Source organism: Aptenodytes patagonicus, chromosome 3 (genome assembly GCF_965638725.1).
Source record: "Aptenodytes patagonicus chromosome 3, bAptPat1.pri.cur, whole genome shotgun sequence".
NCBI classification, from domain to species: domain Eukaryota; kingdom Metazoa; phylum Chordata; class Aves; order Sphenisciformes; family Spheniscidae; genus Aptenodytes; species Aptenodytes patagonicus.
In genome coordinates this window covers 123,714,943-123,739,128 of record NC_134951.1, presented here as the reverse complement: position 1 = coordinate 123,739,128, position 24,186 = coordinate 123,714,943, and the positions used below count along the sequence as shown (strand labels likewise).

General features: G+C 40.6%; 1 protein-coding gene across 5 annotated transcripts in view; it reads left to right on the top strand.

Moving 5' to 3' along the window:
* MACROD2 (mono-ADP ribosylhydrolase 2) overlaps positions 1-24,186 on the top strand; it is a 913,271-nt gene that overhangs the window by 631,087 nt on the left and 257,998 nt on the right. For all 5 annotated transcript variants that reach the window (XM_076335066.1, XM_076335065.1, XM_076335063.1 and 2 more), the window contains one exon: positions 8,690-8,763. In XM_076335066.1, the coding sequence (XP_076191181.1) occupies positions 8,690-8,763 (74 nt within the window). The remainder of the gene's footprint in view (positions 1-8,689; positions 8,764-24,186) is intronic.

Here is a 24,186-nt window from a genome sequence, read left to right as displayed (position 1 = left end):
CTCCTCCCCAAAACCCTGGACCCCATCTTGGAGCAAGAGGTCCTGTGCTCCCTCCCTCTCCTCATCTTCCTCCACCCCAACCTGCTGCACTTCAGTGCGCTTCCCTGGCTCCCACTGTCTGCGCAAAGATTCTGTCAGCAAGGAGAAGAAAGAGCCTCTCATAGCAAATTCTCCCCCTTCTCCCCCTGCCCAGCCTGTAGTGGCAGATGCATTAGTAGACATCAGGGACTCCAGCAAGGAGAGGCATGTTGAGAATATCTCAATTTCAGGCGAGCCCTCAATTAGAGTTTGCAATCAATTGCAAGATGCATTTCCATAGGGAACTGGGCTCTGCGAGGTCGAGGATGGTTACTTTATTCCTATTGCTGAACAGCAGATCTCTGGATGCTTAGGCTTCCCTCAGTGCTTAGGGGGGCACTGCGTGTCAAGGAGGGCCTGGGATAGTGTCAGTAAAGGTTAGGCATCATTGCATTGGACCACATTTTTATAGAAAAACTACCAGTTTCAAGTGGAATTCAGAGCGTGTGTGTGTGTGGGGGGGTTGTTTGTTTCTTATCTCTTGCAGCATTAGCAAGGCACTTCAGGAAGGTAAGATTGATTCCTTACACATTGCTTCAGTAGAGAACAAGGCATTTTTATTTAAGTCAGTGGGTAGAATAAATGTTTAACCTTGTTGGAATTGTAACTACAATGAAGCCAATATTCCATTGCTGTTCAATTCAGTGTATGATGGGAGATTTCACAGTTGATTAGTGCTTTACACTTTGTTTCAAATTACTTCTGCTGTATTATGTTGCCACCCTAAAAAAAAAAAAAAAACAAACTTGCTTGCTATGTATGGATAAGTAGAAGATGAAATACTCTGCGTTAAAGAGCTTATGTACACTTTGAAACCTCTTTCAATTAATGTTTCTCTGTACAACCCTTGTTTCTGGAACAGCAGTTCTGGATATGGTATATAGTGTGTTTTAAGAAGAATGATGTACTTGAGCTCATGAACAGCTGCATACACGTGCCTAAATGGCTGTGTAATTTACGCAAACGTTGCATATACACTCTCATAGGTAGATTTTATAATTGCGAAACTACCTGTGTAAGTATACCTCTCACTTGCATTTGCATTGTATATACTTTCTCTTAGCATATGAGAATGCTAATTGCCAGACTAGTGAGATCTTTTGCCTTTCAGTGTTGTGGTGGTATCTTTCTGCTGTTTCTCCTATTATGCTCAGCTTGAAGCCTTAATGTTCCACACGGGCATTAGAAGTACCCTGATGGACAGAAAAGCTCCATCACATAGCACAGTAAACAGCACAGCTCTGAAGCAGTTTACTTCCCAGAGAGTCTGAGTATTGCTTGCTATATTTTTTTACAAGACTGTTAGAGAACCCATTTATCCACGATGTGGTCTCCCTGCAAGCATACTCCCTATAAATGCTGGAAAAAGAATGAAACCAAAATCTTAACTTCTAATAAAAATCTACTGACTGCTGCAGAAAAGTGAAATTCTTGCAAACATACAGCTCTCCTGCAGAATCCCGGTATAATACCCCCTGCAGTAAGGTACTTGTAGGGAAGCTCTATTCCTCTTCAGCAGCCCAAATGTAAATGCATTTTCAGTAAAACTTTTTTTTTTTTCCTCCCAATGCTAACAAATATCAAACAGCTTGGTAAACTTAACATCTAGTTTTTCTTTAGTGGAATCCTAAGACCTTGTTAGTGCAAGCCTCTATCTGCTCACATGACCTAAATAATTATAGTATATGCCCATATTCAGCTGACACTTTTAAGGCAATTATATGGCAGGTATTTTCCTGATGATATCAGTGTAGGGGAGCGTGAAGTAAAGCATGGTATGATATCGTGTGTTTCAGAGAAACAGCAATGACGTGGTTTTTCTTGCATCTTAGCCACCTCCTTGTAACTGACCTCTCTTCGACTGCAGCCATAAGCTGATTCCAGATTTGCAACTTGTACAGAAAAAGCAGCTGAGTTGTAGATGGTGAAGGTGGATTGCCGTGCTGATCGGACAAGAGACCAGTGCCAGTCAGCACAGCAATGAGCACACACTGGGCATCTTTTCTGACAAGCCGAGGCTGAGCCAGCCCTGTTGTCAAGAGAGCCAGTTCATCTCGGCCTGCAACCTGTCTTGGTTTTGCTGACTTGCATGAGGTTTATAATGTGCTCTGGTGCCAGCATTGACTCTGGTTGACTTAACCAGGGATCACCGAGTTACCCAATGCACTTCTGTGGATGAAGAAGGGCTCTCCGTCATTTCAGTACTCTACCTGCTTTGTGTCACTGCATCATAGCAGAGACATTCTGTTTCTTGCATTAGTTGCTAGATGCTTATTTTGGGTTTCTTTATTAACCATCTTCTACCAGCAGCCTCTTTATCATGTCAGTGATTGAATGCAATTGGCAATCATTCTTCAAGAGCTGTATGTATTTTCCTGTTGCTGCTGAATTTTTTCACTCAGGGAAAATGAAAAGGCATGTTCCTTGCTTGAGAAGAATTAAGACACATAATGATTTCTTCAGAAGAATGTTTTGTTCATGCATTTTGAAAATTTCTCATTTTCCTTTGACATTTTATATGCATGCTAATTAATTACCCTAGCATAGTCTATAAGGGATACAGTGAATATGTGCAGCTTTGTTTCTTGGGGTAACTGGGGTAACAGAAAGGTTACTGGCTTTTCACAGTACTTAATTTCACTGTCTTTCTGAGAGTTATTTTTTTGAGTGGACAGCAAATAAGGTTTTCTGTGGCAGAATGAGTTCAATAAGGCAAGGTAGGCTATTCAGCAGAAGATTCATGGCTCTTCTCTTTAGTTTTCAATGCAGCTGATCCAAATGAGGGCACTTCCTTTCCAGGTTGCGACTGTCCACAAAAATGATCAGGCTAGTAACTTGTCAGCTTGTTTATCCAATCACCATGTGATCATGGTTATATTAAAAAAAAAAAAAAAAAAAAGGGTGTGTGTGTGTGAAAAAAGCTCAAAAATAGCAACAACCTAAGCTTGTTGGTAGAATACTACCATCACTGCTTCTAAACAGGCCAGATTTACCATGGTAATGGGAATCAACCTAGCACGAGCGATTTCATTTTTACTACTAAAATATATCTTTGACAAGATGATTATATGGGATTGGTTGCAAGATTATACTACTATTTTCATAGCTGAAGGACAAGTGAATGTATTGAGTAACCCCACCTCAGGCATGCTGGGCTGTGCATCTCATTTGTTTCCTTTTATTGTCATGAAGTGATATGGCTGAAGTGTTAGGATTGGTGTGTTGTCAATAGCTAGCCTTAATGCACACAACCATAATGAAGCTCAGTTATTCACGTCTGTTGTGATTCAGAAAGCATTTTTAGCCCCGATGATAATACTGGGTTTCAGAACATACATGGAATAAATGCTTAGTGCCTTTTTTCTTACCTTTTTTTTTTTTTTTAAACAAACCTGGGAAAAGTCTTTATTTTCCACACCATCTGGTGCTGATGGTTCCCATATAGCAAATACTTGATGCATGGTGGAAATACCGTCATACTGACTGCAGAGGAGGCTTTTCAGTACACTTCCACAGTGTCAAAATATGACTGTTGAGCTACTATTTGAAGAGCATCCTTTATATATTATTAAACATCATTGACAAATACATAAACTAAATAAATTGAAGTTATTACGTTTTGACACTCATGTTGATTAAACAACAGGACTCAGGTTTGATTTTAGAACAGGGGAACAGTCTGTAAACTATTGCATCTTGATATATGCGCAAACATGCCAGTGTAGATATTTTTCTGAGAAAGTATGAGAAAGACATAATGAGTATTTGTGTTGATGTGCATTTGGTTCTTTTCATGGTTTGCTTCAAAATGAAACCATTAAAACTGGCAAATAAGAATATTAAGATTGTGATGAGCCTTTCAGAAACCATAGAGAAGGGAGCATATTTTAAATGAATAAAAACCTGTCTAGCATTTAGGCTGTACTAACAAAAAAGATGCAGACTTTTTTTTTTTTTACCAGAATGAGTTGATTTACAGAAAACATTAGGCATCTCAGTTAAACTGACAAATTATAACACTTACCCCTGCAGCTACTGAAGTGATTTTCTGGATTGACATTTGCTTGTTAGTGTTAAACCTAACTGATACAATCTGTTATCATCTTCAGCTGTATCATATTAAAGGTTGATTATTTAGTACTTGTGTTTTGTTAATGGGCTTTTCATGGGGTGGTGGCATTACCTGATTGTAAGTTAAACATTTCTAAAAAGGTGCAGCGTTGGATTGAGCACAGTAAGAGAGACAGATAAAGCTACCAGCATCTCCATACAATTTGGGAGTCCCTTAAATAGGTTTTTATTAATTTTGTTTCACAAAATCCTTATTGCACTGTTATTCATTGAAGAACTTCTAGTATACATTTTTCAGATACTGCACAGACAACTTAGGCATACAGACACTCACAATAGTGTGAATGTTTCTCTGCTACATCCCCCAAGCACAAAAGGCTGAGCATTTACACTAGAGTGTCTAACAACAGGGAATTCATCGCGTATTTTCCATACGTTGATGAAACAGGGGGACTTACGTTCTTACCGGTTGCTTTCCAGGGAATAAATACAAAAGGTAAGGGGAACTTCAATGATGTATCTCTACAGTTACTATCTTTCTCAGTTCTTCTCCACACTCTCCTCCTCTAAAACAGCACATTTATTTAATATCAGATATTTCAAAATAATTCTGCCAGATCTTATCATGCCTTCTCTGGAAAATTATGGCCATGATGACTGCGAGAACTTGCAGAGTGTACAGCATGTTTCAGCAGCCATTTCTCAGGTCAGTGTTACAATTTCCAGGAATAAGGTGGTAAAGTCCTGGAAAGAGGTGTAGAAGCTCATAAGTTTGAAGACCTTTAAAAGCTTTCATAGGCTGTCACCGTGGGTAATATCTGTGCAAGGACATACCAAAAGCAGTAGAGTTCAGATGAGGTATATTTTATGTGATGGTAGTAGGATGGGTTTTTGTAGTGGGGAGTATGAAGGCATAGTCATTCATCTTAGGGAGTGAATGTAGTAGTACATACATCTATTAGCAACACGCAAAGAAGAAGAGAGGAAGTTTCTAAGTTTGGCTGTGACTTGGATGATGCTGGTACCCAAGTCAGCGTTAAAGCTGGCAGTTGCTTTTCTAAAGGCGTATACAAAGGCAGCTGTCCTGTCTAGAGCGACATTTTAACTGTGAAGCGACTGGGCAAAGACATGAGAGCTTTCATAACAGTTTCCAAGCAAATTACAAAGATTTTGGAGTAACAAGAGTTTCTAGAGACACAGCTGTGATACAGCCTTTTCCCATACGGCCAGAGGGACAGACACATGGAGATGGTTAACACTGACATACTATCTAGAATTGGTAGTGTTGAACGAGCAGAGCAAAGCTCTGCCCTGGCCATGCATGCACATGGGATCTCTCCTTCACCCACCATGTCTTTCAAGCCATGCAGGACTTTCTGCACACCTCGTTCCTACTGACTTACCAGGCTTGCACCCACTGTGCCATCAGCTGTAATGAATAAAACTGTACTTTAAAGGAAGACTCCTGAACTGAGAGGGACACAAGAGATGGTGGCTGCTCACTTCTAGGATTTGCTGTACTTGAGGGGTTGGGAGTAGATCCTGGTAATAGATGATGAGATGTGATTAGCGGGCACTGCAAAATGCAGAGGGCTGCAGTAAAGTTCCTGCTTGCTGAAGCAGCTCTTCAGGAACCGAAGGTAACCTGCACCGTTTCTGTGGCACAGCGGGATTTGTGGCCAAAATGTCGGCTTTGCCGCTGGAGGATGTAGGAAGCCCAGCCCAAGTTAGAGGCCTGTGTGGGTAGGTACATGCTTCACCCCACACCTATCCGTGACATACAGCCTGCCAACCCTCCCTTTTTGTCCAGCCAGACAAACCCAGTGAAGTCCTACGGAGGCACCCCTTGCCTGTACCTTACGGCTAATGCTTCTTTGCCTTTTTGTGCCCTTGTGCTTTTCAGTATTCTAGAGGAGAGCTCACTGCAGTAACATGGGCCAGTGTCACTCTTATTACTTTACCTGTTTTATCTTTTGTGAAATTGAGCCTTTAGCCAGAATTGCCTGAGCTGCTGCTCCAGCAGTCGGTTAACTGTGAGGCTCCTTGAGCTCATTTCTCTCAAGTAATTTGATTCCCACGTGCTCACTGAGATTGCTTTTTTGCTGAAAGGAAAGTGGGGAAGGGGGATGGGTGTGTGTATGGGAACAGACCAGAAATGTTACGGCAGACAAACGTAGCTTAGAGATAAGAACAACGCAAAAACGTGTTTAAAAAGATCCCATCACACTTTATCTCCCTTTAACCCAGTCCTATAAACCAAAATGTTTTTCTGTTCGAGAATCAGAGACACAGGGCCTTTTGTGCTGGTGCAGGGTATTGAACAGGAGGCTAAATTCCATCCTGCTTCTGCATAAAGTCAATAAGGTATTCTTTTCATTAAAATTACCAGAAATGTGTGTAAAATACTAATTAGATTTTTTTTTTTAAATTGGTCATAAAAGGCTTCTATGGATTTCAAGATATTTTCTGAAATCATACACGGAATTCAAGGCTTTTTCTTTTGGTTGCTGAACTATTTCCTTTACATTGTGGTTACTTAGGAGTAATTGAACACCAGTTTTCTAGATAAGCTTCTATTTAAGATTGGTTAGTATGGCAGCAGTTTTCTAAATAATGTACAATTTATGGAGAGATTCTATAAAACTGCCAGTACTTTATCACAGTTTTGGGCAAATACCCTGCTGCAAGGGAGTGAAAAACAAGCCTGAAAAGTGAATCTTGCTGGAGGGAGAATTGTTCTGAAAATAAACCATTCAGTGCATAAACAATGGCATATCAGTTGTCTGAAATACGTGTTTCTCCCTCTGCGTGGTGTTCATTGTATGTCCAGGCAGATCTGCCACACTCAGGGTACAGAATTTCTGTTCCAAAGTCCTGGTTTGTTAGATAGGACATTACTAATTTAAGCAGACAGTCTGCTTAGAGGTCTGTTATCTTATATGATGAAAATGAAGCTGTGGGAAGTCCCTGCTTTGGGTTTCGTTAGTGTTCATTAGTTTGTGTCATAAAACATATGCCTTGATGAATTATTAAATGTCATAAGAATATATTTTCCCAGCGGCAGTGGAAGTATCCACAGTAACACTTGTAGGATCTTAGCTAATTTTCCATCTTGGACCTCAGAAAAAAAATTTTTAAAAATTTAAAAATATTCTTTATTGACAAATGTGTGCAAAGGAGGTATGTGCTAAATGTCAGTATTACTCAAACATTGACTATTTTACTTGCTACTTTTGCTGGATGGTTGTCATTGATCACTTCGAAACAGTAGGCATGCTGCTGGACAAAATCCTTGCAGAGTCCAGTTACAGGGAGTAATGTTTTGGGGATGTGACTCAAAAAGGGTAAAGAGGGTGGAGGGGGGTTGTTTGTTTGTTTGGTTTTTTTTTTTGGGGGGGGGGGGGTTGTTTTTAATGTAGCAGTGCACAAGTTCTGAAGAAGGGTTAAAGAAGATACGAGTTTGGAGGATAAGGTGCCAGGTCAAAAAGCTGGACACATCTTCTAATTTTTGCAGCGTCTGCATTTCAGTTTATGGTGCGAGGGGTGATGTATGATGTAAAAAAGGCTACATGTACGCAGCTGTATGCCAAACTTCATGACTGTTTCTGTCTAGCGCCGTTGCTTGCTTGTACACTGTGCCTGCAGCTCCACCTCTTCAAAGACTGTTCTATTAATCTAACCTACTGAGAGCTATTCATACAGCTTATGGGTTTTTATTTTTAAATCCTCACAAAAATGATTTGCTGCCCTCAAGTTAGGAATTTAAAGGAAAATTAAATTAAGGCTGCCTAAGTAATGAAAGCATCTTTAGATTTGATAGATAGAGACCATCAAAGCAAAAAGTCTGTATCCCTGGGAAGATTTCTGATATTGTTTAGTGCTGGGGGGAGTTACTATTGCTAGTATGTCATGCAACATCAGGCCTTAAATTCATACACTTATGCTTCATGAATTCCTTAATTTCCAAAGTTGTTCATTATGTTTTAGGTCATAAATTAAGAGATTTCCAACTCAGACGTTTCTGTCCTTATAAGGTCTATGGCATTGGGGTCATAGTGTTGTATAGTTCTGCTGACAGATGGATTAAAGCAAGAAAGCCTTAAGAAAGCCCTTATGCCTAAGAAATGTCTGAATTTTTCTTGCATGCCATGAAATGTAAGCCTAGTATTTGTTACTGTGATATATGGGTTATATTGTTGCCTGCCTAGTATGACACATGTATAGCTCTCTATTGTTTCTACTTCGTTTGAGCTGTGGAGCTTTTCTAACTGGAGTTTAAAAACAAACAAACAAAAAAAAAAAAAAAAAAAACAAACCAAAAAAAAAAAATCACTGGCCCTATTTTCAATTTGTTTAGCTGGGCAAAAAAAGTAATTGATGTTACCTAAAACCTTTATACAAATCTGTGAAGAAGGGACTTGACAACTGTAATCCCAAAATAGTCCAAAAAGGGGGGGGGGGGGGGATCCAGTTTTTTGTTTTCTTGTATGTATAGAAAAATATGTGCCTTTTATTTATCTCTCATTTCTTCTGTCTTTAGGTTTTCCAAATGAGCCTGCTGCTGTCATTGCCCTTAACACTATTAAGGAATGGTTAAGCAAGAATCACAATGAGGTATGGAATAAAGTATAAATTTCCCAAATTTCTGTTCAAGATTATGGTCTTTGACTCCAAAACTGTGAAAAGAGTAGACAGAGGCTTGAGCCTCCAGGTCTTTTATTATTTATTATTTAGTCTTAAGACCAATGAAATCAGGTCGGACAATATAGCCAGGGGAAGATTGTTATATTTAAAAGCTACACTGGAGTTGAAGGGAAATACCTCTGTTTGAAACCATACTGTGCATTTCCTGCGTGTTGTAATCTTTCCTGGCAAAGTAAAAGACTATTCTCTTCCTAAGCTGTTTCTGAGCGTCAGAGTTTTCATGCAATAATGAGGAGATTCTTGGAAAGGAAATGTATATAACAGTTGTCAGTGGAAACAGCCACCAAAGGTCAGTGGTGTTCCAGGGGTCACTTTACAGTAAAAAACTGTATGATAGTATTTTCTATTTTCATTAATTTTTTGTTTGCTTACAGTTAAGTGTTCATTTTCCCTGGAGCGCTCACTAAACATGTGCTATAACTGTGAATTTTTAACAGGACTGGTCGTCTTCCAGTGACAACATGATGGTGATTATTTTTACAAGACAAAAAAAATGCTTTCAACAGAAAGATCTCCGTATCCCCCTTTCTAGTTTTTGTCTTTCTCTGGTTTGAGTCCTTAGCAGGCTGATAGTTCCTAGTGTTGAATTGGAGACATGCAACTAAGAAGTGACAGAACAAATAAAATAATCATAATGTCTTAAACTGAAGATATGCCTGTTTCCTCGTGATGGCAGCCAACAGATTTCAGACAGCAAGAGTTGTTCAGTATTTTTGTCTGAAAATATTTAACAAAGCGTCCAATGGAGAAGCACTGGGTACAGGGACATAATTAGTAGTATTTTTCCTCTAGCAATATATTCAGGGGGCCTTTTTGTCACGAGAATCTGATACGTGAGGGTATGAATTTAGTTTTATGTGGTTTGGTTTTTTTACCAGCTTTGAATTGAAAGGAATTTCAATGATGTTGAGATTTGAATGGTAGGTTGAGGTTTTCAAGCCTGAAGGTACACTAAGGAGCGCGTACGTGTTCGGACGCTGGTTCTTTGTAGCACTGAGCACTTGGTAGCTTCCTGTGACTTAAAGATCTGAGCAGTGAAGCAGGAGTTTTGGATGGATGGCCTTCGTTAACACTCTAGGGGCCTAAGTGTCATCAGCCTAGCTCTAGGCTTATATTTTTGGGAATCTAGTATGTTAGTATGTAATTTTAACCCTTAAGTGTAGGGCTAGAACCTCTCTGTTTGCATTGCTTTGCCATCTTACAATTTCTCTTAGTTGCATTTTTACCGCATAATTTAAAAAATAGGCTAAAAAAATTTTTTGGCTCCAGAAGTAAGCTTTTCTTCCTCAAAAGCTGAGTATGTATTGTATATACACCCCTTAATTACTTTTGTCTTAGTGGTATTACAAGAAACCTGACTCCATTTGGTAGACTGCCTATCAAAAGTGTAGAAGTTTTCTCAATGAAAACTTTCTGAAGTATTTTGTTCTATGGTTCAGCCATTGCTTCTCAGCTATAAGACAACTTTCACTTTCAATACACTTTCATTCTTCCCTTTTTTCTCCTTTCTGTTCCTTCTCTGCTTCTGGCCTGGATACTCTGGTATGCCCTGCGTATCACCTTTCCCTCTTTCTTTCAAGTTACTGTGTTGCTTCCATTTTTCTGGTTCCCTCCATAGACTTCAAGTGAGTTCCTCCCCTTGTCATCAGAAAGCTCCAGGTCTGTTTTGGAAGAAGACTTGAGGTTCATAGCAGATAGTGATTGAAGTGACAGCGTTTGTCATGTATGTTCAGGACTCTTATCTGAGTTATAATAATTTTTTATGTATTTTGACCTGTGTTTGCAAAACGCCACTGTATTTATGGTCCACACAGATTAGTGTAGACTATGAACACTGAATATGCATGATTCCTCCTTTCTCACTCTCTGTAACAAATTCCCTTCTAATTCTTGGCTTTCTTGGCTGCCTAGCTCTAAACCTCCTGTCTTACTCTCTACAAACTCCAATTTAATCTGAATTCTTTTTAAATAAGTAGCTGTAGCTTACAAAGTTTGGACAGTGAAAGGAGCCCAGGCTGTCCTGACTACAAAACAATTGTTAAAAATTATCCTACTGAGCTTACATCACAGATGTTTTTTGAATTTGGACTAGTATAGCTAGTAGTTGTTCTATTAAATGTTTCCTAACCCCCTGAATCCCAAACTCACCAAGTTGAGATCTCATGCTGTTTGATGCACTTGAAGACGTACATGTGAGGCATTTGATGCAATTACTACATATCAGTGAATATGACAATTCAGAGCTAATCCCCAAGAGCTTTTGTTAATTTTCGAAGGAAGCGGAGTACTAGGTTTCAGTCAAGATACATTTTGAGGGTCCAGTTATCCATAGCGTTGTACTTTCTTGTACAAAGCTTTCCCTCTTCATAAGGTTTTTCTGCAATCTACTGGCTTGAATTTTAGACTATGGCATACTAGCATGTTTTACATGTCATAAATAGGTCAGCAGCAAAATAAAAATACTTAACAATTGTATTGAAGGTAGCAGGAACTTCTGCAGTGAAAGGGATCTTTGAGAAGCGTACAGTTGTTGGGTTGCTGTTGTTTAATGCGTATAGCAAGGTGAGCGTAGTTCATCTGTTTTAAATGAACTGACGTAGCTCTGTGCCGGGTGTCAATCTGATCCCTTTTGTATTGTGTACGCTTATTCCCTTGGATTAGAGTTTGGGCTTTGAGTAGTAATATTATACATCACCCAAACTTTTCCCAAAAGTAGCTCATCATACAGCAACAGAAATGAAAGGGACTTTCTGTGTCCCAACAGTATAGTCTCCTCTTACTGCGGATAACCATATGATATAGCCCTTTCTATAAGCTTCTGTCATAAAGATAGAGCAACTCGCACTACACCCACTGGATATTTAAATTCACATGTTCTAGTCAGTGAGCAAAACCTCTAACGATTTGCCATGAGGCCAGCTTTTCAGAGGGCTGCCCATGTTTCACTCCCGTTACCGCTAAGCAGAACCACTCCCCTGACACTGTGTGTGCTGTCAAAATGAGTCAGTGTGTCCTGCTAACAGCCTCTCCTGAACGAAAGAGGTCTCCTTCACTTGGCTGTGCCAGAGTTCAATGAATCAAGGTCAGCTTCTTCCCTTCATTCCTTCGCGTGCAATCTGCCTTGTCTTTGAGAAATCCTGTCCAGGTTCTGCTCCTTTAGTCCCAAAGATGCTTGGCAGCCAGTTATCCCCTTGGTAATGTTTGGTACTGGTTGTCCTAACTAAGATCTCAAACTCTTTGCACATAGAATGTGAATTGATTGAATGAATTCAAGAAGTTTTAGTGCAAGATAGAGACCAAAATGGTAGCCTGCTTCACTAGGAAGTTTGCCTACATTAAAATACACTTGGCAAAAACAGATAGGTGAATAAGATGGAAACCTGACAAATTTGTCTTTCATTGTGCTCTACAGCAGCAGTGTTTTATCTGCCTTCCTGCATCCCAGGAAACTGTGACAAATTTGTGAAAGATAAGGCAATATTGTTGTTTTCTCCTCTCTACCTTCCTGTAGTACTTCTCTCCTTTGATGCTATAATGAAGATTTTATCCACACTGATATTAATTCAAAATACAAATCAATCGGTGGCTATGTTCTTTAGCCTGGGGGCCTGAAAATAGAACCTAAATGACTCCATTCTTGCAAGATGTGTTAGTCCTATGAAGTTCTCTGTCATAGTGTTTACAAGAAAAGTGATTTGCATTTAATAAAAGGTTTTCTTATCCAAGTCCATTGTTGTGCTTGACCCCTCAGGTGTTTGCATAAAAACTTATTAGCATGCTTAACTCCGATGTCGCTCAGATGAATGTCTCATTACCATGCAAATGGAGTTAGCTCCTTTCTGAGGTTAATTGTTACAAAGCAACACAGAGAGAGATCTATTGTAATTTACTGAACACGGAACACCAGTTAGGCAAGGCAACAGCCATCATAGTCTAGCAGCCTAAAACTTAACTACATAAAGTCCACTAGGGAAAAACAACAGTATTGTAAGTAATGGTTTGGGCGTAGTTGTATGTAACACATAGCACTGTTCTGGTCTTGAAATGCAAGTCTTAGTCAAACTAATTTCTGGCCATGTTTTACACCAAGGTCTGCTGACTGGCAGCCAGAGGGCAAATCTAGTTTAGAAACTGGTAAATGGTGTTATACTGTAAGCATAGAAATCCCTTGGAGCAAACTCACAAGAATGGCCACAGTCAGCAGTACTGGGTTAATTTACTGCAGACCACCTAGGCTATCTTTTTAGCAAACTGCGTTTTCGCATTTCACAAAGTGCTCTAAAGGTTTAATAGAATTCTTCAGAGTACAAAATAGAATTGGATCCCATCCTTTAGGGAATTATACACTGGGATTCATTTAAAAATGCACATTAAGCTCTTTGAACAGTTCAGAATGTTTCTTTCAGGGATAATTTGGCAAGGTTTAAGATATTGCCACCTGATTTCCCATAACGGTATCACAAAAGAATTGTGACACCTTTAAATACTGGATCCCCTACATTTTTGGGGGTGGTGGAGAGAGGTTCATGTTTGTTTGTTTGTTTGTTTGTTTGTTTTTTGTGGCGGGTAGAACAACCACCAGGAAAGTGTGATTGCAATGTGTGTTCCATTGGAATAACTGATTGTTGTGGTTTAACCCCAGCTGGCAGCTAAGCCCCACACAGCCACTCGCTCACTCTCCCCCAGTGGGATGGGGAAAGAAAATCAGAAGAGCAAAAGTGAGAAAACTCGTGGGTTGAGATAAAGACAGTTTAATAGGTAAAGCAAAAGCCGTGCGCGCAAGCAAAGCAAAACAAGGAATTCATTTACTGCTTCCCATGGGCAGGCAGGTGTTCAGCCATCCCCAGGAAAGCAGGGCTCCGTCACGCGTAACGGTGACTTGGGAAGACAAACGCCATCACTCCAAATGTCCCCCCCCTTCCTCCTCCTTCCCCCCAGTTTTATATGCTGAGCATGACGTCATATGGTGTGGGATATCCCTTTGGGCAGTTGGGGTCAGCTGTCCCGGCTGTGTCCCCTCCCAACTTCTCGTGCACCCCCAGCCTCCTCGCTGGTGGGGTGGGGTGAGAAGCAGGAAAGGCCCTGACTCTGTGTCAGCACTGCTCAGCAGCAACGAAAACATCCCTGTATTATCAACACTGTTTTCAGCATCAATCCAAAACACAGCCCCATACTAGCTATTATGGAGGAAATTAACTCTACCCCAGCCAAAACCAGCACACTGATGCGGATTAAAAGCACACAGATGGAAAATAAATCAACACGTTCCTGATTCCTTTTCATTAGAATCACTACTGAAGAGATATTTTTTTCTTATTTTGCCTGAAGTACATGATATTTAGGTCCCTGTGTTTTAGCATGTAGTTATGCATTATCCTACTGCCAAAAAAAATTTGTATGTTTCCAGCAAAACAGGATGAGCAAAATCTTGGTACAGCTGAAATTAGTGGAACTCTGTTTTCGGGGGGGGGGGGGGCAGGATCACACTTGCTATACTCCTCATGACAAAAATTTTCAGGAGGAAACACCTGGTTTGTCAAGTTAGGCACACTATAGCACGGGTGCCCTGCACCTGTGCTTCATTTTGTACTGTGCTTCGTCCAAGTCATGGTGATATTTTCCACTACTGAGGTAGTCAAAATGGAATTATCTTTCCTGTGCACTGATTCCCATGTGCACTTGTGCCTTGGTGGCATGCAGGGGTTGGGCTGGCCTTGCCTCGCCAGCAGGAGCTGTGGGTGTATGAGAGCAGGGAGAGCTGAGGAAATGCTCCCTGCAATGGGGACTGTGGATGTGGGTGGAGGGATATTTATCCTGCTGATAAAAGCTGCGTGAGCAATTAAGTTTCTAAGGGTGAGGAGAGTGCGTAGGAATTGAAGGAAGGGAAGATCTGTGATGAAAAAGCAGAGCTTCAGGGTTTGTGCTGTTTTCCTTGTCCTCATGGAGCTCGTCAGCCTGATGCTGTGGTAAACAGGTGTCTCCTGGTCAGGAAGGGCCAGAACAGGACAGTGAGGGAGCACCTTTCTCAAGTGTAAGGTGCAGCTGAGAGGTCCAGCATGGATTTAAACCAGCTGCGCTGTATGTTGGCCACCCAGGCCTAAGCCTGCTTGAGGCATCTCAGCTCAAAAGAGTTATTGTTGCTGAAATAAAAAGAACACTGGTCTTAGGTGCCCAAGGGAGGACAGGACTGCTGCATGGCCTGGCAGATATGGCACAGGACCCACAGGAGAGCTATTGGCCTCCAGATGGATATCTGTGCCAGGCAGGATACCCCAAGCACCTAAAACGGTGCGAGGTACTGGTGCCTAGTTTGGAGAGAGGTGGATTTCCTGCTGGACAGCCACTGCCTGGGAGGACAGAGCAAAGGGGAGTTGCTGCTGTTCTCTATTGCACAAGGCAGGGTAGTGCAGGTGTGCCTCAGTGAGCTTTTAAAAGCACTAGAGCTTTATTTTGGGGTACACTAACATGATCACAACTTTGTGTCATGTGCAGCTCTCTGCAGGTAAGCATGGCACCCCATGGTATCCATTTGGGTACCATGTTAGTCTGGCAGTATCTATGCTAAGCAGTGTTATGTTAGGTAGGCATATACCTAGGAGGTGTAAGACAGCAGGGTAGGAACACTTCCCATGTCTCTCCCTTCAAAATCGGGTCAGGCAGCTAACAAAATGTTTCATTTACCTCCTGAGCCCATGAAGACATCAGGGCAACCCAATTTCAGTGTTTCTGTGGACTGCTTGCCTGAAAGATCATTTCTTTTTTTTTTTTTTTTTTTTTTAAATTTCTCTTTTCCCCTCCCTTTGGTGGTCTCAGCAACCTAATTTTGGCTCTTTGTTCTTCAGAGACAATTAAACAAAGTGGCATCTTGAGATGAGGTCTTGTCTCTATCTTTACAGAAGGAGGCAGATGGAGACAGTGTGTCTTGGAAAATGTTGTCTGATGCAGTTTCCTTTAACGTAACCTTGGTTATATTCCCCTAGGCAGAACAACTAAGTTTCTACATTTATTCCAAAAAGGAGTGGAGTAGCTAGCTGACAATAATTAATGAAAGTAAATATTTTTTAAAAAAAATTAACTAATGCAAACAAGTCCTCCTAAGATAGTATTACTTTTGGTTTTGCTTGGGTAGTTTTCATGCTTACAGTTTTACAGTTGTCAACAACACTATGTGTAATTTTGAAAAAAAATATATGTATTTATGCCTAAGGTGATATCTTTTATGACAAGTTTGGGCCTGCAGTGACATGTATTTATTTTGAAGTATATTTATTACTCAGAAATAAAGCTCTGAAAATACAGGTTTCGATTGAAGCCACTGACATCCTCAAGGACGGTAAGGGTGCCGATAAAAATTCAGGCGGCTATTTTGGTAGCTCTTATATGCCAGTATCATTTGATTAACATAATCTCTTCCCCTCCCCCAGCACTGTTCTCTTGGGTAGGTTAAAAAATGATCTCCTTTCTATTTCTACATTCCAATTAGGTGGTAATCATATGCTGCTCTGATTGAAATGAAAATCAGCCATCATGCCACTGTCATCTAGCTGAAGTCGAGGAAAAATGCTTTTCAACTTGTACAAAATTAAAATGATTTACTTGCTCTGTGTAGCTGCTCTCTCACTGGGCTCAAAGAGATTCAGTGCTGTCCCCAATGCCCAAACCTAACTGTCATCCCAACAGACAAGTCATTTTCTGAAATGATAAGTAAGCTGCCAAGGCAGTGATGCTTTCTTGTATATTCTTCAGACTGCTATTCAGGTAGAAGGCTGATAAAGCAAAGCAGACAAAGCCCGTATTCATTACACATGATACTTTATTTATTAAACTTAAAAAGCTTTTGTTATTTTTGATACAGCTATTGAGAGAAAGGCAGGAAGGTATCCCTCTTGGAAAGAAATCTTAGAGCTCGCGATTGCTGTGAGTGTCCCATGTGACCGGTGTCCCATGTGACTGGTTTCTGAGTTACTTGTGACCCAAATAAAAACGGAGGGGGGGAGTTGGAAACATAGCTTCCTGTAACCCCTTCCCCCTAAAATTTGTTGAGGATCAAGAAAATCCACTTCTGTGCATAGTGTAGATGTTTTCAATGAATACATCTTTGTAAAGGTTTATATACACTTAGTGTACTGCATAAATAACGACTCCTGTAACTCCATTACAGCTAATGAGTGTCACTAATACAAGACAGGTCTCTGCGTGGGTTCTTTTGTGTTTACAGTAGTTAACTATCTAGTAATTGAAATTTGTCAAAGCATTTATTCTTTTTATCCTTACAATTTAATGGCAGCTATGATAACAGGAACCTGAATACCTCGAAAATTCTACAGGCGTGTAGCTAAAAGTGTCGCTAGTTCAGGGTTGAGGTTTTGTCTTGTTTCTTTGATTTTTTTCCTCCTGATTTCTGTACATTTGGAGGGGCCTGGGTACTGTAGCGAGCTGTGTGAAAAGACCTTAAAAAAAAAAAAAATAGAAACAATGTTACACTTTTTTCCTTTCCTGTTACTTCTTGCATGACAAAAAAGATCATGATAACATTCCTTTATTTCAGTACTGTCTTTCAGCCAGAAATTCCAGTAATTTCAACTGGCTTGTCAAATCAGCCCAACGCAGAAGAGGTCCAGCCTTTGTTTTGGGAAGATTCGGTTATTGTTGCTACCCTTCTGGAGACTTGACTCTTTAAATTGGCTTGTGCTCCTCACCCCATGGGTACGTAGGAATAAATAGATAAATAAATGAGGACTAGCAATCCATGTAGTTTTAGTGAGATACATGTAGAAAATACTTCGTAACAGAGAAATTGCTGTTACAATCTTTGTTTTGCTTCTGAGCTCTTCATATTAACAAATCTGTTGCGATTTGTTTTGCTATACTTTCATGTCCGACTGAACTGTATCTGTGGATTACAGCTGGATCTTAGCAGGAATTGAGCTGAGATGTGGTAAGAGGAAGGAGAGGCAGGAGAAGGTTTGTCTTTTGCTCTGTGGAGGTTTGCAAGGAGGCTCCCATCATGAAGACAGAGTTTTGGGAGACTCACAGCGGAAGCTGTCTGCCGAGGATGGGTATGGCCAGGCAGTTGCCAGCAGCAGATAAACCAGGTGGCCAGCTGAAGTCTGTCCCTGATGCCAGTCAGCTGCCCAGGCCCCATCAGGGTGCTGGCAGAAACCAGGGGAGGGTCCCTTTGGCTCGGCCTCGGGGCAGGGAGCCCAGCGCCCAGCCTCCTGCTCCACAGCTGCAGCCTGCAGAGGATGTCTTTGATTTGGGGGTTTCCTTCGGCTGCAGGGTTTTCAGTTCTCTGAACTGACTCTCAGGTGACATGTTCATCGGCCTTTGCAGATGAGAAACGTCTGTCCATGTGACCTGGGCTTCTCCGAGTGCCCTGGAGGTGCTTTAGCTGTGCAGCCCAGCATGTGCTGGAAGCACGTGCGGTCAGGGAGGACGGCTACCAGCTGACGGCTGCGCTGCCTGCCCAGCCGCAGCGCACAATGCGGTGCTAAGTGAAGCCACTCTGCTGGCATGGGCAGCGGCCCTTCCACACGAGCCAAGAGCACATGCTTTGTTTTGCTGGCACTTTCCTGGCATCCTGCAGAGCGTACGATGTCTGCTTTTTGGTGTTCTGTTTCCAATAAACTCACGTAGCTGTTTTGCTTCTGGAAAGCTGCCCCTTCTGTTCGATTTAAATTCAGTTCTGTTGCCTACAATTGTCCCCAAAGCAGAATGTCCAGCATGGTATGTGAGGGTGAAAAAATAATAAAATATAAAAATACATTAGGTGAGTCTCATACTGGAACAAGCATTGGATCGCTCTACAAGGGACCAAACTGGTACGAGCTAGCTAACTAGAAAGGGAATATTTGGTAAGTTTCATTCTGCCTTCCCATCCGAGATTTTATCTGGCCAACTCCTACCATCATCTCCAAGCATGTTAGCCATCAACAGTAGGTCACAATCGAATCTATACAGAAGGAAACCTGTGTGGATTCTTATAGCCGGAGTGCATTCCCTGTGAGGAACAAAATGAGTTTATTGCTCCTAGACTACAGCATCTTGACATATAGTTTGAGATATATGATTCTGACATTTAATAGGTTAGATGATATTGGCCACATACTTCATAGGTTCTGTATCATACTGTATTTCTGGGAAGGTGAAAAATGGGTCTATTATGTATGAAATGACAGAACAGATGAGAAGAGCACTGTGGATGTGGGGAGCATTGACAATAAGAACCTGTGGAAACATGGGAATGACTGGCAGGCTTCCAAGATAAAATACCTGATAATTAATACAGAACAACTTGCTTAAATTACATTCAAATGTGAGCACAGTTTAAGGGTATGTCTCGCCTTCCTACTTAGGCTTCAGGACAGATTATGTGATTCTTTCATTTATTTGGGATTAATGAAAAAATGGAGAATAAATTAGGCGAGCTATGAAATTCTTCATTTCAGTAGGAATAAACAGTGCTTCCTGAGAAGAGTTTTTGAACAAAGGTTACAAAAAGACTTGCTCAGGTTCTCACCTTGCTTCTAACCTGATCGTTCATGAGATAACAGAGTGAAGATTAATTTTTACTAGCATAGGCTGTTTACAGCTACGAAATCTAAATTGGATTCATTTATTGAAGCTTTATTTTCTTTTTTTACATTAAAAAAAAGATGAATGTACTTTGGGACTAGTAATATAACTGGAAAACAATCAGTGGTTAAGAAGATAAATACTGGCTGAGTGTTAAAGCAGAATTAAGTAGCTTTAAAAGCAGTATAATTTTACAGTTGAAATGAAAGTCACCATGGCACAGAGCACAGATTTGACTTGCAGTTGTGCCGTGTAACTAACCAGGTTGGAGTTGCCCATGTCTCTCTGCTTTTCTGTCTGTCTTCATCCTGATTCACGAGTGCATTTTAATATTACCAGGACTGAATTTGGGATGCTTTTCTGAAGCAGGAGTATTGAACTTTTCTGAGCCAGTGTATTTGTCTTGTCTTTGCTATTAGACTAAAAATACCACATGCTAATACACTGCCATACTCTTTAGTACTGCAGTCTGAAATAAAATCCTAAGAACCAGCTGCTGCATGTTCATCCACATGATCAATGCACAATAAATCCAGGGGGATAGGTGTCTTCCTGATTTCTCCCCCTTGCAAGAAACTAGGGCCTTTCATGAGCCCATCTCCAAATGTCCTGGATTTGATGAGGTGCGAGGAATGGATTTTTCAGGTTCTGCATTCTTTTCTGGCTTCTTCCATCCAGCTTTTCCACACACTTAGAATGGACTGTTTATTTAAGCCTCAATCCAGCTACATGTTTCAGGTTGAGGGAAAGGGTTTTATATGTGACTTCCAGCCGCCTCTGCTGGAAATTTCACCTTTCTTTTAAAGTCCCTTTGGGTTTTGTAAGCCAAAAGGTTAAAAAGCCTTAGTCTTCTATTTGCATGTTCATAGTCTTATTCTTTAGTTGAGATGTTAATGTATAACTATTGTTTTATTGCCAAAATACGGTATATTTGATTAATTTCATTAATTCTTTCTACTTTCACCTTGTTTTGTAAGAGTGCGTGTCAAATGTCTTTTCCATGTGTGGAAAAGGTCTTTGAACTTGCACTACTGCTTACTGTTTTGCGCAAACCTTGCCCTAATATGAAAGAAGTTTATCACATAGCACTTTGACTCCCCTGAATTTAATCTTGATACCCGTCAGATGATAACCTCTTCCCTGTGGACATTTAAACAAACATCTTCCTTTGGGACTGCATACTAATAATATACGATCTGTGTGATGATAACCTCATGATGGGGAAGTGATTCAAAAGGCACAATAGAAATTACATGCTTTAGTCCTACTGACTTTCGCTGTGACTCTGTTGCCTCACTGCTCTGTGTTCCCTGTTACAATCTCTCCCTACAGACACCATATTAAGTTCATTAGTATTTTTGAAGCAAATATATTTCCTTTCAGACAGTTGAGGCACAACTGCCCTCGATTTTTGTTGGGATTATATGAACATTGACACATCTTTATATAGCGTAAGTGCAATATCTAATTAATATGCATACTTATATTTGTAGAATACCCTAGGCGTTTTTCTCCAGTGTGATTTTTATGGGGCATATCATATGAGAATAAAATCTCATTATAACTACAGCTGGCTTATGCGTGTATGCTCCTCAGGATGGGGTCCAAGTCTTCATGGGAATTTGGAAAGTGCCTGGCATGCTGTTGGTACTGAAGCTTCTATTAGCAAGGTGGAATTGCGTACATAAGAAACTGCAGTATCTCAGATGATCAAAGATACCTGTAATTCAAAGCTCTGAGCGTAAATCCAGAGGGTAAGCTTCTATAGACTAACACTAGTCCTCAAAGCTCTCCTAAATTTTAGCAGAGAGAGAATTTTTGCATCACAGTTGCTAACGAGGAAGGGCAGGCATTAATATCTTTAACGATGGCAATGTTAGTGTTTCTTACAGGAGGTAGATGAAAAGGCTGAATTCGTTCCCATGTTGAAAGTACAAGTATTTACAGAAAATATAGTTGTATATTTACTAGCACTTGTGGTGTTGCGAGCATGGTGTTTCAGATTCTGCAAGGTTCACTTTGAGACAGAGATGTATTTGAGGGACAATCCCATCACATGCAATTTATAGCCATGGTATTACAAAAATAAATCTAGCTCGTATGATGCCTCCAAATAGCAGAAGCTGAGAGGGAAATAGATAACTAAGATTTTTTCAGAGACTATTAAGTTAATAAAGAATTCTTTACAGGCAGATAATAACAAGTATAAATATTGCTTCAATGCCAGATTGGTCAGTGGACTGGGATTTCCATGTAAATAGTCAGTAACCTGTCTTTATTGGCAATTTGTGGTCACCTTCTATGTTTTGTATGGGGGGGAGAAAGGGATTCTGCTGTGGTCCGGTGGGCTAAGGTGTGGCAGAAGAGGGCAGATGTCGAGCCGTGGATAGCCATGAAGAGTGTGTATGGGTTTTTCCCTTTGGTCAGGACTGGGAAGAAGCAGGAGCAAGGTAGGCTGACACTGTCTTTTACCTGGAGTGTTGCGGGAACTTTAGGAGTGAAGTGCTGAGAAGCTATTTGATCCGGTTTCTTAGTTCCCAGATAGCCTAGTTGAAAGGGAAAGCTGCAATAGACCTTGAAAGTGCAGCGTTAGCTATTGGGTTTTCTGAAGCTTGCCGGTGGAAAAAGTTGATTTTGGATGTCCTACATATCCAGAGCAGTCGCATAGAGTAAAAATGAACTCCTGATACAGGGTTCTGGCAGGTTCAGTATGTCTTGCTCTCCCCTCATTTGTACCTTCTTTCCCTTTGCAATTTTTCCCTTTCAGTCATCGCTGTTCTGCCCCCTGCGCGAGTGGTGAACTTGTCTCTTTATATTCTGCTCTATTGCCTGGGCATATAACTAAGCACTTTGGATCAGGAGAGAGGAAACAAAGACTGTACCTCTGCTCTGGGTCTATCTTGTGTGTTGCAGCCGTTGTTTTTAGGTAGGGATTTCAAGTCCAGCTGCTCCTTATTGACCCTGTGGGAAGTAGCAGGTTGAATCAATTATTTGACATGCACATTCTCTGTTGGCAGGATTCTCGAGAGCCTATAATGGCACAAATGATGTTACTTGCTAGTGCAAAAGAAAGTTACAATTGGGTATGGCAATTAATATGCAATTAGGAAGGCATTCTTTCTTCTTTCCAAGTTTTGGTTTTTTCCTAGTTATTTTTAGATTTGAATTGACTGAATAGCTGAAGAATTCCTTTTGGAAAGGAGGAGGAGGGTAGTATTTTTTCTGCATTAGCTTTGATTTTTCCTCCTGCAGGGACATGGAGAAGCACAGACAGCTGTTATTTAAGACAAAATTGGACATGAAATGCTATCAAACCATTTACTATCTCTGAACTATAACGTAGCAGTCCTACATTTTAATGATGTATTGTTGTTCATTATGCACTGCATTACTGCTCGAACTTTCACATTTGTTTAGAAAAGTAATGAGATTTGAACTTAATTACAGTGTATGTCTAGAAACAGTCTATGTGTGCTAGCTAAGGTATTCTGGTAATTTACTGTTTTTGCTGCCCAAGGTAGTGACGCTGCCTGGCAGGATGCGAGGAGGAAGGGGTTTTGAAAGGGTGTTGGGCTGTGGATGTGTTGAGATGTCAGCATTATCAGAAATGACAACGTCTGTGAGTGAAAGAACAGAGCAATCACAAACCCTCTTCAGCCTTTGGCACCACCGCTGAGGCAGCCAACAAGGGTGTCAATTTGTGCCAGCTCCTGGAGCATTTTTTGTGATGATGACTCGTGTCGCTTTGGAACTGGATCGAGACAATCGGTGCATTTCACACAGGCCACCAAGCAGCCCCAGCTGCTATCTGCTTTCAGACACGTGTCACCTGGGCTGTGTTTGACCTAATGATGTACAAGCAAAAGAGGCTGTATATTATATAATAGTCTCCAGAGCTGTCACATCCCAGTTTTAGACTAGATTATTTAGCACCCATGTGAGTAATTCCGTACATAGTCATTTAGAGCTGTTACCTTTTTTCCCCACATTATTTTCTTCTAAATGCTCTAGAAAGTGGTTTTGACGAAATGTTCAGTGGTTAATGAAAACATCTATGAATGTAAAGCCATAGATGGTGTATAATTTATAAAGCTTCCTCAAATGAAAATATATGACAAGTATAGGGCTTTGCTGGCTGGGTGGCCTCTGTGGGCTGTTGCTGAAAGAGGTCAGATTGGATCTGTGAACTTAAAACCACAACTGTACTAATTAACGTGATAGGAAAATGTTAAAAAATGCAAAATAATTAGTCATAGAACTGTGTCATAATTTCGTTTTCAGTTAGTCTTCTAGCACATTGCCACACCACAGTGCTGTCCATTAATAATGAAGACATTTTGGAGAAATACTATTAGCAGCTGGTTGACTGTAGTTAATTGACATATTATTGTATTCCAGCACACTCTGTCAGGGACTGCTGTGAATGGCTTTAAGGCTTCAAGGGAGAAATAAAGCAGAGATAACCAAAGAGGAGTTATTTTAACTTAACAGTTCTCAGACTCTGTATACCCTGATTCTAGGAGGCAATTTACTAAAATACGTAGAGAATTTTGATTTAGAAAATAATGATGTAATGGACTTAGTAAATTTTGTCTGTGGGGATAGCACATAAGCTCCTGTAGGAGTAGAGCAATGCACTGAGCCTTTGGAGTGACCGAGCGACTAAACGACATAAATCCATTTACTTATGGATTTAATCCAGGCTGCTTAGTCAAAAATTGGAGTAATGAATTGACAAGGAGTTTAAGAAATGAACCA